This window comes from Monodon monoceros, unplaced genomic scaffold (genome assembly GCF_005190385.1).
Source record: "Monodon monoceros isolate NGI ecotype Baffin Bay Population unplaced genomic scaffold, NGI_Narwhal_1 Super_Scaffold_22, whole genome shotgun sequence".
NCBI classification, from domain to species: domain Eukaryota; kingdom Metazoa; phylum Chordata; class Mammalia; order Artiodactyla; family Monodontidae; genus Monodon; species Monodon monoceros.
In genome coordinates this window covers 77,246,290-77,259,321 of record NW_021703779.1, presented here as the reverse complement: position 1 = coordinate 77,259,321, position 13,032 = coordinate 77,246,290, and the positions used below count along the sequence as shown (strand labels likewise).

The 13,032-nt window shown below is 29.8% G+C and overlaps 1 protein-coding gene across 1 annotated transcript in view; it reads right to left on the bottom strand.

The window, feature by feature from the left end:
* PCDH11X (protocadherin 11 X-linked) overlaps window positions 1-13,032 on the bottom strand; it is a 731,019-nt gene that overhangs the window by 124,262 nt on the left and 593,725 nt on the right. Inside the window, exon 7 of the mRNA XM_029241308.1 lies at window positions 10,496-10,519. Within this exon, the coding sequence (XP_029097141.1) occupies window positions 10,496-10,519 (24 nt within the window). The remainder of the gene's footprint in view (window positions 1-10,495; window positions 10,520-13,032) is intronic.

The following is a 13,032-nucleotide window of genomic DNA, read 5'->3' as shown; positions in this document are numbered from 1 at the left end:
AAGCAATTATACCCCAATAAAGATGTAAAAAAAAAAAAAAAAGACACATGTACCCCAATGTTCGTTGCAGCACTATTTACAATAGCCAGGTCATGGAAGCAACCTAAATGCCCATTGACAGAGGAATGGATAAAGAAGTTGTGGTACATACATACAATGGAATATTACTCAGCCATAAAAAGGAATGAAACTGGGTCATTTGTTGAGACCTGGCTGGATCTAGAGACTGTCATACAGAGTGAAGTAAGTCAGAAAGGGAAAAACAAATATCGTATATTAAAGCATGTATATGGAACCTAGAAAAATGGTACAGATGAACCGGTTTGCAGGGCAGAAGTTGAGACAAAGATGTAGAGAACAAACATATGGATATCAAGGGGGGAAAACTGCGGTGGGGTGGGGCTGGTGGTGTGCTGAATTGGTCGATTGGGATTAACATGTATACACTGATGTGTATAAAATTGATAAAAAAAAATGCAAGTCCTAACTTGGTAATTATCTTAAATGTAAACAGATTAAACACTTCAATCAAAAGCTATAGATTGACAGAACAAATTGAAAAATGATCCAACTATATGCTGACCACAAGAGAAACACTTTATATTCAAAAATACAAATCAGTTGAAAATAAAATGATGGAAAAATAGATACCATACAAACAGTAATCAAAAGAGGAGTGGAGAAATTGTATTAACATGAGACAAAAAACACATTAAGACAAAAAATGTTACTAGAGACAAAGAAGGATATTAGGTAAGAAAGGGAGATAAAAGACATTCATATTGGAAGGGAAGAAGTAAAACTATCTCTATTGACAGGTGAAATAATGTATACAAAAAATCCAAAGAAATACACATAAATACTCTTAGAGTTAATAAACAATTTAGTAAGGTCGCAGGATACAAGATCTACATAGAAAAGTCAATGTTTATGCACTAGCCATGAACAATTTGAAATTGAAATTTAAAAACAATTCTATGCACATTAAAAGAATAAAAACTATTTAGGAACCTATTTAACAAAAGAAGTTCAAAGCTTGTGTATTAAAACTACAAAACATCAAGAAATTAAATAAAATTTAAATAAATTGAAAGATGTGTTCATGGATTAGATGACTTTATATTATTAAAATGGCAATACTTCCTAAATTGTTCTATATATCCAATACAATTTTTATTAAAATCTGAGCTGATTTTTTTTTTAAGGAATTGACTTGCTGATCCTAAAGTTGTTTCAGAAATTCAAGATATCCATATTAGCAAAAACAATCTTGAAAAGGAGGAACAAATTTGGAGAAATGCTTTCTGATAGCAAAACTTAACACACAATTACAATAATCAAGCCTCTGTGGTACAATCATGAAGATAGACATGTAGATTAACAGACCACAATTTATATTCCAGAAATAAACATATTCATTTTGCTCAATTTTTAACATGAATGCCAAGAGAGTTCAATGGGTAAGGAATAGTCTTTTCAACAAATGCTTCTGGAACAATTTGATTTCCACATTCAAAAAAATGAAGTTGGATTCTTACCTCACCCCATATACAAATATTAACTCAAAATGAATCAAAAACCTAAACGTAAGAACTAAAACTATACATTTTTTAGAAGAAAACATGGGTGAAAATCTTGAAGACCTTGTATTAGACATTGATTTCTTGATGTAGAAACCTAAAGCATCAACAAACAAATAAAAAATAGACAAATAAGACTTCATGAAAATAACTTTTGTACTTCAAAAGACACTATCAAGAAAATAAAAAGACAACCTAAAGAATGAAAAGAATTATTTGCAGATTGTATATCTTTTATGTAACTAGCATCCAGAATTTATAAAGAACTCTTACAACTCAATAATTTAAAAAAAATACTCCAAAAGAAAAATGAAAAGTATTCAAATAAACTTTTCTCCAAAGAAGATATACAAATGGCCAATAAGCACACGTAAATCTTCTGAGCATCATTAATCATTAGCAAAATGTAAATCAATGCCAAAGTGAGATAATAATTCACACCCATTACTGTGGTTACAATTAAAAAGACAGATATTGACAGGTGTTGGTAAGGATTTGGAGAAATCAAAACCACCATACAGTGCTGATGGGAATGTTAAATGGTACAGTCACTTTGGAAAACAGTTTGGCAGTTCCTTAAAATATTAAACATAATGTTAACACATGGCCCAGCAATTCTACTCTTTTAAATATACACTGAAGAGAACTGAAAACATGTTCACACAAAAAAGTGTACACAAATGTTTGTAGAGCATTATTCATAACAGCCAAAAGATGGAAACACTCACATTTCTATCAACTGATGAATGGATAAACAAAATGTGTGTACCATACAATACAATGATATATTACTCAGCCTTACAAAGGAATGAAGTACTGATATATACTATAATGCGGATAAATCTTGAAAACATTATGCTATGTAAAAGAAGTCAGACATAATAGACTACATAGCGTATGATTCTATTTTATAAAATTTCCTATGTAGGCAAATCTAGAGACAGAAGTGAGAGCATTGGTTGCCAGAATGCGGATATGGGGGATTAGGGTGTGACTGCTAATGGTTATGTGGGTCTTTGTGGGTGATGAAAATGTTCTGGAATTCAATAGTGGTGAAGGTTGCACACATTTATGAATATATTAAAAACAACTGAATTGTACAGTCTAAAAGGGTGAATTGTATATTATGTGAATTATATCTCAATAAAAGCACTAAATCAACATATATTAGTTCTGCTATATAAGCTTTCAAAGAGAAAATGTTTACAATAGTTGTATTCAAGGGAAAATTGAAAAGTTGAAAAAACTGCAACACACACTACAACTAAATACCATAACAATGCAACAAATCCTTTTAAATTAGGATGTGTTAATTAATTAGTTAAAAAAATTTACAATTTCCAGTAGAGAGTCTTTTCAAGAAAGTATCAATTGATTGGGTGATATTTCTTAAGTAAATTCTAAAAGTAAGCAAATGTGTATGGTATAACCCTAATTTTGAGTTTCCATTAAACTGTAAATAAGAATTATTATTATAATATTATCATAGATAAAATGGAAATTCAGAGTTCTTGCCAGAAAACCTAAAAGAACATATGGAATAAATAAAACCTTGGTAGTATTTTCCCTTCATAACAATGCTGTTTTTTTGAACATCAACTAATTCCAATAAAATATTAAGTTTAGGGGAGTCATAGAACTAACCTCAAAAATAAATTAGGCAGTGCAGTTACTGATAACTAAGGTAAGTGGATGCTTTTATACTTGAGCCTAAAATTAGATTATCAAGTTAAGTAGTTCTGTTATCTGACTTTCAATCAATCCTGATTGCTTTAGCAGCTTGAAAAATGTGGAAGAATATTCAGAAGTATATATGATTAAAAAGTAGTTTTGTTCATACAGTTTTAAACAAAATTCCAATATCATTTTTCATGATGAAGCTATGCATGGACCATTTTGGTATTAAACTGAAATGCAATCATATAGCAGGCATGAAAGAGTACATTCTCAAAGTGATCCACCCAGGCAGACTGGCTTATACTTCTGCCTCTGAATATTTTGAGAAAATGTTGAAAATTGTATATAGTTCTTTTTCTAGCAATCTCATTTGAAATTTATCTCTATGTTATTGTAATGCAAGGTCACAATATGTTAAATCTTCTTACAAAGCATACCATGGAACTTTAATATTAAAATTGTAATTTCATATATTTATGAATAAATAACTCTACCTCTGCCTCTATCTAACTTCCATCTCTAACTATAGCTATACTACTAATTTTCTCCCATGTCATCCCTTGCCTATTGGAGAGAGATTAAAAGATGAAGGAAGGGAATTAGTATAGTGCCTGGCATGTACCAGATACTCAAAAAAGATTGTTGAATAAAAGGAAGCAAAGGGAAAGAGAGCTGTCGAGAGCTGTCAAGAGGCTTGTGAAAGGGAAGGTTGGGAGGAAAAGGCAGGTTTGTGCAAGACTTTTAGGAAACTCTTTACTCTCAATGTACATTAGCATGAAAGGAGCAATAGGGCTGCATCTACAAATATAAGTCAGTTTGATGAAATATTGTTAGAAGAAATCATACAATCATTTAAAAATAACCCATTGTTTGAAAGTGACAGACTTCATCTGTCGCTGCTTTGAAACGTGAACAATGAGTAATGTTTTATACCTACTCATTAAAAGTTGGTGATTATTATTACAATTATCATCAAAATCAATATTTAAAAAAAGAAAATACCTATTACTTAGTGTCATACAGTCTGCCTTCTGCAATCATCCTTTCTTTCAAGAGCTATGTCTAAATTAATGATAACAGAATCACTCTAGAATTTAAACTTTTGGAGTAAAAGTAATTTCCATAGTGTAGCATGAGAACTAATTTCAGTATTTCAATTCAACGAAATATATTTATCAGAAATGTTTGGAACTAGTTTTGTCACAAATTATACAGATATTCAGGAGTAAAATTTTAAATGAAGTCCATTTCTTTGATTAATTAATATTCACATATTTTCTTCTACTGTATGTCCCCAGGTTTACAGTTACATCTTTGACCTACTATAATTTTTTTGGATCTGTATTTTGGGGTGTTGATCTTTTTCCAAATACTTTGCCAAATTTCACAGCACAATTTATTTAATAATTCATACATATTTGTTTACCTCTGGTTTTGATTATTTTTTAATCATATATTAACTTCAGGTATGCATTATGGTCAGCTTATTTACTATTTTACCACATTGATCTATCAATTTCTACACACCTACCATCTTGTTTTTGTTAAAGCTTTATATATTCTGACATTTGCTGACAAAAATCTTTCCCCTCTTTTTGTTACTTCTCTAAATATTCTTATTCTTTGCATTTTAAACACATTAGAAAAAGCTTAAGAAGGCCAGAGTCAATATATTTGGAAAGTATTTAATATGAGTTTTCTAAAGTTCCCTATTTCTTCCCTCTTATCTTCTAGGATATTGTTACATTTGGAGAACAGCAACAAATATAGACAGCAAAGAAAATACAATTTTTGTTAATCTGATATAAATTCAAATTGTGTAAAGCCTTCAACAGTCAGTTTCTTCAAAATGCAAACTGTTAAAATTTTATAAATTTCACTTGGATTCTGAATAATAGGTAAATAGTATATTCCATATCTTTACCTATAAGCAACAATATAATTAGATATGATTGTAGTTAAGAACATGAAGCATTTTTCGATCTACTTGAATGTTGTCTTATTAAATGAGCATTGCAGTTCATTACTTTGTAAGCTGTTTTCTGTTTTTAGCTTGGTGATATTTTGGACCAGTAATAAGTGATTATCAAGTGAAGAAATCAATGCTTTAAATTGTCTCTGACACACAGCACTATTTAGAATCATTTTTATAGCGGGTGAACCTAGGAAATACACCCTGTGAGCATGAGCACCATGAATACCACATGCAGACATCTATTATATAAGTATTTTAGATTTGTTTAATAAATTACATGCTCTTATTTAATATTCTTAGAAATTCACATTCTTACATTCAAATGGTAAATTATATTGCTAATCTTTTAAAATTGAAGTATCACATTTTATATGAACTGGAAGATAGAAACTTTTCAGCCTTCTGGCTCAAGTTCTGGTAGTGATACATATTGATTATTATAAAACGCTATACAATACACTTTTTAAAATCGTCCATGCCTCGAGATTAACAAGCACCAATCAGTGTTCTTTACTGAAGGCTCCTCTTGAAAACTACTCAAGAATTTCAAGGAGAGCAAATTGCAATGAATTGTGTTTCTTAAGAGCCTCAAACATATGACAAAATGTCTGCAATTGAAAGTGTTGACTTTGATCTATACAGCCCTTTGCTGTTTCACATTGCACATTGTTTCATCCCCCATGACAGCGAAAATCAACAAGAGTACCTTTCCCAAATGTTTTCTGTTTTTCTTTGAACTTTGGCCAGCCAGGGGGAAAATGTCCTCAGATGAGCAAGGATAAATTCAAGGTTTTCAAGGGTTCTTTGTTTGTTTGTTTTTCTTCAAGGTATAATATCAAGCCAATGTATACCAAAGCCCTTTTTTTCTCTGCAGCCCAATCCCAAATCCCTTGTCTTCGAGAGGTATTTAAAGCTTTTTTGATGTAGCAGCCACTAGTCACACATAGCTATTGAATACTTAAAATGTGGCTAGTTGGAACTGAGGTGTGCTGTATGTGTAAAATGCATGCCAGATTTCCAGACTTACTATGAAAAAAAATGTAAACTATCTTATAGAAAATTGTTATATTGATTACCTGTTGGAATAATGATATTTTGCTTATGTTGGGTTAAATAAAATATATTGGTAAAATGAATTTCACCTATTATTGTTTTTTTTTTGTTTTTTAAATGTGGCCCCTAGACAATTTCAAATTATATATGTGTCCCTCATTATATTTCCAGTGACAGTGCTGATCAAAATCAATGATAATAAATTACTTGAACTTCAAGAATCCTGGGCTATGTTCTCAGATAGACAATTTACCTAATGAGAAAGTTGCCTTTTCAACAATCAATTGTTATGTGTGTCCTAGAAAAAAATCACCTGTTTGTAAAGTATATTTCAATAGAAAAATTCTGCCTCATAGTAGATCCAGCTTTTGATATGGCATCTGCAAATGAAAGTAAAGTAATATTTTATCATTTTACTGTGTCAGTCAAATACTATCAATTTCAAGGCAATGTAAGAGTGATCTAAAATAAAATTATGCTTTATGAAATCAGGGTTACTATTCTTATTAGCTGTAGCAGAAGTAATGTTTATGGGTCATTTAAATGTTCAAGCCATGATTTGCTAACAAGCAGCTGACCAATATGTCACCTAGCAATACTATTTATTTCCCTACAAAGATTTTTTAAAAGACATTAGTATATACTCAGAACATAAAGTTTAAATTATGCATTTTTATTCACAAATTATATACTGTTTCAAAGCTATGCCAAGAGTTTTTATCAGAATGATAACACTAAAGTACTGCACCCATTTTCTAACTTTAATACACTGCATAGCCTCAAAAAGATACTAAATTTTCTACTAATCAGTCAACTTTTATGTGATAAATAATATCACATTTGTTTCTTTTTTTTCTTCATTGTAAAAAAACATTAAAAAACAATACAATTTTATCATAAGGCATGTTTTTTCTAATTCTATGTGTCACTGTATAATACATAATATGGTGGAATGAACTTGTTATACATGATCTAAAGAAGGCAATTTTAGATAGTAAAATATGCAAATGCTTCATTAGACTTAATTCCTTTCACAAATATTGCTCTATGACATTCTAGAGTCTACTATTAGTAATTGAAAACAAAACTAACAAAACTGCATATTGATTTAGTCCTTTGGTCTGAGAATTTAGGGAGATACTATATAAATTAACATAAAGTGATTAATATTATGGCCTGTGCTATAAGTTTTTCATTTTGAAACTTACACATACATTTTCATTAACTCCTGGCCATGAAAAAAAAAAAGATACCTTATGAAAAGACATTACTTTTCTTACTAATTGACATATGAAAAACTCCATATCTATCATGCATAAGGATGAATTATATTTTATGTTCACAAACTATTATTAACTAAGTAGTTGGATGAAGATAGGTGAGGTGATTCATTTGGCTGAGAGATAACTCATTTCCCCAGTTTTTCCTAGAACCTTCCACTTCAACCTACCTTTCCCCCCACATTCTAATCTCTAAACGGCTTCTCCTGACTCAAATTCAACATTTCAAGTCTAAAGTAATGAACTCCTAAATTACAGCTGGCCCTTGAGTACTAACAATAAATATGGAAACTTCTCTCAAGAACAGATCCATGAGAGCTATCTGAAGGCCAGAAGGGTGATAAAACACTGTAATGATATGCCAACACTCAGCTTGGACAACTGAACATTACTATGGACAATGAACGACTGCAGGTAGACAAACTAGTTGACGTTCTATTGCTTAAACCCTAGACCTCAATGAAAACAGAAAATGTAATTGATATATTATAGCTAAAACTCTCACCTTACATTAAAACATGTCCACAAAAAAGGAAAGTACACTTGCAAGCAAATTCAATGAAAGATATTAATTTATAAATGTTTATTAATGTATGTTTTCCTCAGAAGGTGGTACAAAAGAATTTGCTCTGAATGAACTGACAAGTATATATTTGCAATTTCTTACTTGGGGACAAGTAAAGCATACCAGAATTAAAAGTAATTATCTTATTACTAAGAATTTGCATGTATATATTTTATTTACCGTGAGGGAAAAAGCCTACATATTTTTGTATTTAAGAAAAAACTCAATGTTATCCCTGGTTATAAGTTACCCTTCAATAGAAGAGTTAAATAAACAAAATGATCTTAGTTTTATAAATTTATGATTAGACTCGCAGACGGCTTTTTCCTCTTATAAACTAACATTTAACTACATGAAATATGCCTATGAAATTGTGCTATGTGAGTTAAATAATAGCAAGTCTACTCAAATGAGTTGATGAAAAATGGATATATAAAATATGGTATGAAAATTATCATAGAATATAACTACAAAAGGTACTATGGTGTTTCAGTGCAGTTGGAGGCAGAGCCCAGTTGCATTATGAATATACTAAATAAATATCAAATACAGCAAGATTTAAAATATGAGTTTAATTGCAATGATCATTACTCATTGGTGTATTGATAAAGGTTTAAAAATCTAAGTAATAGTAGTGTTTTATACAGGGAAAGTGCTTTAATTCATTTTATCAAATGAATTTCTATATTATTTAGCCTTTCTTTGCCTCAGTTTCTATCTTTGCAAAAATGGATAAAATGATAGAACTTACACATAGCAAGGGTGTATTAAGATAAAAACATTTGTAGGTTATAGGGACAGCATATAGAACTGTACACACTTGTTTATTTTTTTTAATTTGTGATTATTATTATGTTGTCATGTTTTAGCAGCATGACTTCTCCTGAGGCTTAAGCATAATTATGATTACTAGACTTTTTTAATGAGGGAAAGAAGAAAATGAAGACTCTGAGTTTAAATGACTTGGCCAGTATGCATCTAGTCAGGTGCAGAACTGTCATTAGAACTCTAGATGTCATGGCTCACATTCAAATGCTGTTTCCACTATGCCTCTGAATAGTTATGCTCAAAACACCTTGACTTTGCATCACAACCACAAAAATATCACCATGACTTTATATAGCTCTAGTTTCTGAACAGTATCTATCATGGGACACATAGAAACTAATGAGAAGGGGAGAGAAAAAATGAAAAGTACATGTAATGCATCCACTTTCACATGACTAACCCATGTAAATGTTGAATACTCAAGACTTTCATGGGGAGTAAAATATTTAGCTTGAAATTCTGCTAGTTAGATGATAGTTAAAAATTTATCATGGACATTAAAACAAATTACATAAGATCACAAGAGAAATATGCCAATGCAATGTAAAAAGACCAAAGCAACGTTGAAAAAAACATTTAAAATACCAAAAATAATAACACATGCTGTTAGTATTGATGATATGTCAAAATTAAAAACTAAAGGGGAAGTTCTTTACATAACGATTTAGATTTTTATGACTGATTTCAGAAAAAATTATTCTTTGAGTGCTATTTCCACCTGGTCAAAATATTGATGGACTGTAACATATTTTAAAAGTGTGTGAAGTGAAATGAATTATTGTCTTAAATAGCAATGAAACAATATGATAGATCCATCCTGAACTATGAAATACACAATAAAGAAATTGGTGCATATACACAGAGAATGCAAATATATTTGGAACATTCAAAATATCCTGCATCATTTTAAAACTTTATCAGCACAGTAAAATTAGATACATTTTAACTGATTGCTTAAACTCCATATTTAAAGATATTTGTTTTCTGTTGACCATGACTTAGTATAGATTCACATGTAATCCATATATATTTTTTGGCAAAGAAAATGCATATTATTTACAAGTTCACAAAGAATGTCAACTTGGATTATTTTGTTAGGCATGTATACAGCATTCACAGTTTACAGATCAACTTCAAATGAAAATATAGAAAAGTAGGATTATATGCTTAATGCATCCTCAGACAAATGCCTAAATATGCTTATACTGTCAGAGGAGAAAAATGAATAATTAAATTCATAGGTAATTTGAAAGTAACTACTGTAAGTCAAATAAATGACAACAGGCTCACATTAACATCTAAAGATTAATTACACATAACTTGGAAAAAGCATCCAGTTCTATAAGATAACCAAATGACTGATACCTTTCCTAGATATCAGTTCATTTTAAACATATTAAAAATGTGTTTGAAGCAAACAGTTGAAATTGCAATGTTTTATGAGAAATGAAGGGGCCAAAGTTCTTAAAACAAACACAAATTCATTTTAAAATGATAAATGCACCATGGTTATGATTTGTGTTGATTTCTACTGTACCTTTCTTTAGTCCAGGAATGAAAGCTAAAAAGACAGTTTAACAAAGTTAAGTACAAATAAATATTTTCTTTTATTCCCAACATGTTACATTAACTAAATAAATGTAAATTGTAATATATTGCAATATATGTTCAGCATCATTTTTTAGAGAACGTGATGACTGAGATAGATAAGGTAGAATACTGATAACCCATAAAAATCTATCTCCTATAGTATGTTTTTCTAAACTCAGACCAAGCCTATGCTATATTCTGACCTCTTGGGAAGTCATGATTGGTCCTTCCCCTGAAGGCAATGTATTGTTGAACTCAACATTTTGCAAGAACTCAGTAGATTTTCTAGCTTCATTGCTGATGATAACAAAGTATAGTCCTCTATTAAAATTTCACTTTTTCTCCTGGAACCTCCTACAGGAAATGTAGCATAAGGAAAACATTGTTTTTGACTTAACAGGTTGTTTTTCCTCCAAATCCGATTTGAAAAAATCATGAGAAAAAACAAAACATCAATGGATATTAATATTAGATGGCACAATAGAAGAATTCTTATCTTGGTTAAGACACTTTTTCTATAATACAGCTATTTTCATAACTAAAATTTCATTTATTTTTCACAATTAAAAATGGGGGAGTCGAGATCATTATATTTATTATCCAGATAAATAAATTATGGCACTGCATTATCAAGTGACTTCCTTCAAAACACTGAGATCATGCTTGATCTAAGACAAATAGCAAAGTCTATTTTTAAACAAAACAAAGTAATTATATATTTATAAATACTTTGATATGTGTTGATCCGGACAAATGAATCACAGATTTATTCTTTGTAAAATTTTAAAGCCAACAGTAAAAATGATTTTCTGATATATTTAATAACACACATCTAAAGATAAAAACTTTAAAGATAAACATTTTGAACTTGTTAAAAATCAACTTTGGATTAAATTTGAATATTATGAAACTAAAGATGTATGAAATGCTTAGAGAGAAGGAATAGGTCAAAGACAGAAAAATGGAGGTGAAAGTAATGTTTCTATACAATAATATGGATTAATTAGAGAGCATTGCACAACATTTTAAGTGTCATTGACATATACATGGCACATTTATTTTTCATCATAAGGTGTTTTGTCCATAAGCAACGTAATTTAATGGTAATACAAACCAAAGCATAAAGAAAAAAAAAAAAAAAGTAGTGCTTTCACAAGGCACTTTAGGTACAATTGATCTTCTAAATAATATTCATCAACCCTGCACCACTCAAATAATGGTTCTACTTCAATGATAAGTCTCTCACTCTCTCTCTCACACACACACAGTATTTTAATTTATTATTTGAATTAATAATTAATTCCTGTAATACTTTTTAAAAAAATTCCTGTAATATTTAAATGTAGAGTTTTCAATATACTGGAGTGAAAAAGAAAGGCTGTTTTAAGCAGAGAAGTAATAAAGTGCTTGCTTTCATTTTTAAGTATGTAATTTCAGTGTGTTCTAGACCTAGTTATTAAAATCCTTTCCAATTTGGTAACTGAAAAGGTCAGAAAAAAAAATGTGATAGGCCTAGACTTATTTCTAAGGGTAAGGAGGTACAAATAAAAAAAGCAAAACAAGTGACATGACAACAATGAAAAAGAAAACAAACACATTTTAAAAATCTATCCCAGGAGACATTTAGCTCCCAAGCTGAAAAATGAAAATTGGTTTATAAACTAGTAAAGTCAAATATTGATCAATTTTCTTTAAAATTCAGGACAATAAGCAGATTCTGCATAAAATTTTCAGGACAGTTCTGAAGAGACACAAATTCATCACATGAAAAATAGTCAAAAAGGGAACAATTTTCCCCCTCTAAAGCAATATTAAGTACTCATATGCTGACACAGAAATTAATAGATACATTCATTATATTAGGAAGAATTTTTACATAAAGTTCATTTCCAAATGCATTCCTAAATTTCAATTGCTTCCTAATGTTTAAAGGTTTATCACTGATATTTTTGAAGCATCCACACTCCTCAAGATTTTTGCAAGATCAAAATAAGGATAATCCTTGTCATTTGAGGTACTAGAATCTACGTGAATCACTATGACTGAAATGAATTATTTTACTAATTAATCCAACTAAAGTTATATTATGGATGAGTATACCATTTATGTGTAACTTGAAATTTTACTAATAAATAAAATAAATATATCTAACAAGTTAAACTTGCTTTCACCAAGAAAATTGTTTTCAGGTTATTAAATATTCTGCAATGTATTTAATAATAAATGTATTAATTCATAAATTTAAGCCATTAATAGTTCAGGTATCATTAGTTTTACTTACACAAATGCAATAATCACATAAAAATTTAAGTTTGTGTACGTGCTTACTTTGAAATATACTTGAGGTTTTAACATTACTTTCTAAATTTATTACTCAAATATCTTAATTAGTAAAGGAACATAAATAATTAATTAGTAAACTACATGAATTACTGGGATTCTTGTACTACAAAGTTTAAATTAAGGAATCACATTTTACAGTAA